Below are 5,000 nucleotides of genomic sequence, written 5' to 3' on the forward strand. Positions count from 1 at the left end.
TACAGCTGGTGTGAAATGGTCATGCTGGTGTGACATCTGACCAGCCTGTCGTGTGGGATACAGCTGGTGTGAAATGGTCATACCGGTGACCAGCCTGCCAAGCTTGACATTGTTGGTGTAAGATGGTCATGCTGGTTTTGCTAGAATCAGCTGCAGTTCATCCCGAATGGAGCAGTTGACTTGAGGCCATGGAATTCGTCTGTTGGACACAAGAGGGCGCAAAGACGCAAGCTAAGAGTCAGATTGTTTGGGGTTTACTAAAGCTGTTGAAATATTCCTCCAAAAAGTAGCCTAATCTCCGTCCCATGGGACTAAACTGTAGTCTACTGCCGCCAGCAAAACGGATTAAAAAACAAACCGATTAAATCCAGAATATCCTCGCGTGTGATCAATCCTCGATTGATCCTCAAATCTGACGGCTTTTAATTATTCCTTAAACTTTCACATTGTCGCCAAACCTCGAGACATTGTAACCCGTTCAGAACACAATAGGGTGTAGGTGACAGACATCAACAGACACGTTAAAGGGATAGTTCGGATTTTAAGACACGAAGTTATATGGGTTCCCTGTCAGCAACGTTGTGCATCAGCACTGACTTACCCCGCAACAGCGTCCTGTGAGCCGAGATCCAGCCGGTTTTTGATCGTTTTTGATGCTGAAGAAAGTAGTCCGGCAAGTTTCTGGGGTCACGAAAGTAAAGTGTTTTTCTTCTCAAAACCATATGCGTTCAACAGAGTGATATATTTGCACCACAAAAACGTTGTCCAGCTGTCAGTAGCGCGCAGTGATAGGAATCGCGAAAAATAAGTAAGTGATAACGAGGTTTGAATTTTTCCTGGACAACGTTTTTGTGGTGCAAATATATCACTCTTTTGAACGCATATGGTTTTGAGAAGAAAAACACTTTACTTTCGTGACCCAGAAACTTGCCGGACTACTTTCTTCAGCATCAAAAACCGGCTGGATCTCGGCTCACAGGACGCTGTTGCGGGGTAAGTCAGTGCTGATGCACAACGTTGCTGACAGGGAACCCATATAACTTCGTGTCTTAAAATCCGAACTATCCCTTTAACTCGTGATGTGTGCTTATCTTCAAACACACTAAGCCTTTCACTGACCACCATTGTCACGAAGTTGTGAGTTTCATGCACTATTATGTTACACTATCAAGGCCACTCTGAAAATGTTGAATCATGGCCACTTTCTTATCAACACTTTCACTTTCTCTCAATTCACACACATTCTGTTTTTGACCTCCCACCGGTGTTGACAGCAAGTTTGAGGACACAATGTGGCCAGCGGTGGTCCGTGCGATAGTCTGGGAAGGTCAATGACTTTTGACCCGCTTGCACAAATACTTCCATCATCACGCGCACGCCTCGCTCGCGCTCCAAACTTTGGGTCACTGGTTGAGCAAGAGGAACAGGTGGTGGCCGGGGGTGTGTCCGCACACACTCGACAGACACAGCCGCCGGCCAATCGGAGGTCAGGAACAGGGGAGCGCCGTTCGGGAATGTGACCAATCAGCGCTCTCGCCTACTCCAGGGCTGTTTCCCCGGTGCCAGAACCGACTGGTAAGCACTCGGCAGCCGCGAAGCACTCAGTTGAAACGCCACTGCTGTCACGGGCGCACCGTGACCGTGCCACAGAGAAAGGGCTCGTGGAGAATAAGGATACGCTGTTGATCTCCTTTCATGCCGGGCTTCACACACTCGTGCAATTCTCTTAGATCTAAAGGTATGTTTGGGGCTGTTTTTTTTTTAAATGTCATCATCATGATGAATACACTGCAAAATTAGTGACAGCATGGGAAACGGGGATATTTTAGAGTGTAAAGGCGAAGACATCGCATTTATTTATGTGTTTACAGCGAATTAGATGGTTGTGTGTCTGTTTGTTCGGGTGTTCAGGGGCTCGGTCGTCCAATCACCTGTGGTTGGTTGTGCGGTGTAGCTGAGCAGCTGAGTAGCTGTGCACTGTTTCAGACTGGCGTCGCCACAGAATATTAAACCCGCTCGGCACGGGAGTGTTGCCCCGCAACGAGGCTACTGTTTTTACAGATGGCCGGCCTGGTGTCGCTACCCCTCCAGTCCAGCCAGCTACCTACCCGCCAATCATCGCGCCTCGCTGCCCTCCAACGGCAGAGCAACAAAAGGACACTAATGCGTTTCGCCTTCCATCATGCGTGCTGTCGCTCGCGGGCACAGAGAGACGCGGTGAATGGGCGCGTATATGGGCGGAAGCGACCGCGTCTAGTGCTTTGGCCGTCAGGGCTTTCGCGTGGATGCACGGTGATTATGTATGAAGCCACTGCGCGCTACATGTGCAAATGGCCTCCCGTGCTCCCCGTGCACCCCGCGGTTACACTCCCCATTCACGGGGAAAGACATCCAACCGCGCGCCACTTGTTATGCGTCAGTATGACAAAGACGTAGCTCTCCATGATAAGCCATTAACAGTCTCCTACATCGGAAAGCACTGTGTGTGTGTGTGTGTGTGTGTGTGTGTGTGTGTGTGTGTGTGTGTGTGTGTGTGTGTGTGTGTGTGTGTGTGTGTGTGTGTGTGTGTGTGTGTGTGTGTGTGTGTGTGTGTGTGTGAGAGAGAGAGAGTGAGTGTGTGTCTGTGTGAGTGTGTGTGCACTCTCTTGACTTTTCTCTGCTCCTCTTGCATCAGTTGTGTGTTTTACTGTGTTTCAGGTTGATCCCTGCTGTGTGCTGTGGGGATTCCAGGCTGCTGCCTGTGTGTTGTGTGTCTGGTGAAGCAGCAGCAGCAGCAGCAGCACCTCGCCCCTGTACCACCCCCAGCGCGCCCGCCCCCCCCCCCTCCCTCGCACACACACACACAGCCGAGATGGGCAACGGGCTGTCGGATCGCCGTGCGGTGCTGCCGTGCCTGCCCTCCTTCCAGGCGCTGCACATCGTGATCCTGGGGCTGGACTGCGCGGGCAAGACCACCGTGCTGTACCGCCTGCGCTTCAACGAGTTCGTCAACACCGTGCCCACCAAGGGCTTCAACACGGAGCGGGTGCGGGTGCCACTCCTGGGGTCCGGCGGGCATCGCTGCCGCTCGGCCTCGGTGGCGTGCCACTTCTGGGACGTGGGCGGTCAGGAGAAGCTGCGGCCGCTGTGGCGCTCGTACACGCGGCGCGCGGACGGCCTGGTGTTCGTGGTGGACTCGGTCGACGCCGAGCGCATGGAGGAGGCCAAGACCGAGCTGCACAAGATCACGCGTCTCCACGACAACCTGGGCGTGCCCGTGCTGGTGCTGGCCAACAAGCAGGACCTGCGGGCGGCGCTGCCCCTGGCCGAGGTGGAGCGGCTGCTGGCGCTCGGAGAGCTGGGCACACACACACACACGCCCTGGCACCTGCAGCCCGCGTGCGCCATCATCGGCGAGGGCCTCCAGGAGGGGCTGGAGCGACTGCACGCCATGATCGTCAAGAGGAGGAAGATGCTGCGCCAGCAGAAGAAGAAGAGATGAAGAGCACGCCACACCCACAAGTGTGTGTGTGTGTGTGTGTGTGTACACAGGGACAATCAATGGACAATCAGTGGACAATCATGGACATACACACACACACATACACACACATACGCAGAGACTCTGTCCCGCCATTGTGCTGCTGACATCCTGCTACAGCAGTGCCTCAGACGGATGCTGGGATCTTATTGGCTGCCACAGGTGGATGCTGCGATCCTATTGGCTGCCGCTGGCAGACGCTGGGATGTTATTGGCTGAGTTGTATCAGCTGGGGGTTTTCTACTGTTTGTGCCGTGCCGGATGCTCCTGGACGTACGCCGAGCGAGCGGATCGATCCGCCGTCCAGCGGAACTCTGGACCCGAGCGGTCACGTGACCGTGGTGGCCACGGCGATTATGGATCTGTGATGTTCTGACAGGGTGGCGACACGCAATCAACTCCGCCGCAGGGCGCTATGGAGACCACGCACACACACTGTCGGGCTGGGGAGAGGGGGGGGAGAGGGGGGGGACACGTTTGTATTGTGTGTGAGCTGAGCTGAGCCATCTGTGTTGAGCAGGAACTGAAGGAGTAGCGAAGCTCTTGTGTGGAGATCATGTGATGAAATCAGATCGCTCTGGCAATCACTCAGGAGATTGGATCTGCTGCCGAATGGTGGACCTTAAACGACCCCCCCCCCCCCCCCCAAGTTTAGTGTTGCTCGGCAACAGATGTGTCGCGGGGGGAAGAGGAGCCAAAGCAAACATCAGAATCACTGGTGTGGGGAGACCATACGGCTTTAATTTAAACACACAGAAGACTTCAGAGAATCACTGGTGAGGGAGCGACCAGGAGGCTTTAAACTCACGGTCTAGTGGACGCTTGTAAAGGCCTTTGGGGTTGGTGGACTTCACTGCCATTGGAGTTGAGTGTGTGTTCACACACCTGCGGAGTTATTTACCGTTCTGTTGTTTACTTCCTGGTTGAGCGGCAGTCGGGACTCTGTCTGCACAGCAGGAAGTTGTGACTTTTCTTTTGTGTTCCTTTTGTTTTGGCTCCATTTGTTCCCTCCGTCTTGATGGAGGAGTGTGATCGTTTCCGGAACTATCCGTGTCTTCAGCTGCACAGCTGGGACATTTCAAATGCACTTTAAAAAAAAAAGAAACAATCTCATTTTTGTAAGCTATGAACTCTTTATTGTCCAGATTTTTGTAGAAAGTTTATGATATAAAAAAATGAAGTAAAGAAAGCTATCTGTGATGTGCTGCTTCAGAAGAGTGTGTGTTTATGGGTCAGAAGAGGTTGTCGACCTCACTGTGTGTGTATGTGTGCGTGTGTGTGTGAGTGTGTGTGAGTGTGAGTGTGAGAGAGCGAGAGCGAAAGAGAGAGGTTTTCTATCTGTCACTCAAAGTGTGTGTGAAGGTGCTTCATATGTGTGAGTCAGTTCCCTTCACCCTGAATAAAGCCACAACTTCTCACTGACACCTGCTGCTGTTGTCTTACTTTACTGGGAGATAACCGCTAACTGGGGTAACAAAGC

At 52.8% G+C, this 5,000-nt stretch overlaps 1 protein-coding gene across 1 annotated transcript; it reads left to right on the forward strand.

Annotated features, from left to right (window-relative positions):
* Window positions 1–1,580: 1,580 nt before the first annotated feature.
* On the forward strand, window positions 1,581–4,942 carry arl4ab (ADP-ribosylation factor-like 4ab). The gene is made up of 2 exons (XM_062529607.1): window positions 1,581–1,738; window positions 2,698–4,942. Exon 2 carries the CDS (start codon window positions 2,852–2,854, stop codon window positions 3,479–3,481), a length of 630 nt encoding a protein of 209 aa, XP_062385591.1. The 5' UTR covers window positions 1,581–1,738; window positions 2,698–2,851; the 3' UTR covers window positions 3,482–4,942.
* The last annotated feature ends 58 nt before the right edge of the window (window positions 4,943–5,000 follow it).

Source organism: Sardina pilchardus, chromosome 24 (genome assembly GCF_963854185.1).
Source record: "Sardina pilchardus chromosome 24, fSarPil1.1, whole genome shotgun sequence".
NCBI classification, from domain to species: Eukaryota; Metazoa; Chordata; class Actinopteri; order Clupeiformes; family Clupeidae; genus Sardina; species Sardina pilchardus.

Coding starts and splice junctions, on each gene's coding strand:
- arl4ab (XM_062529607.1), top strand. CDS start 2,852: ATGGGCAACGGGCTGTCGGATCGCCGTGCGGTGCTGCCGTGCCTGCCC.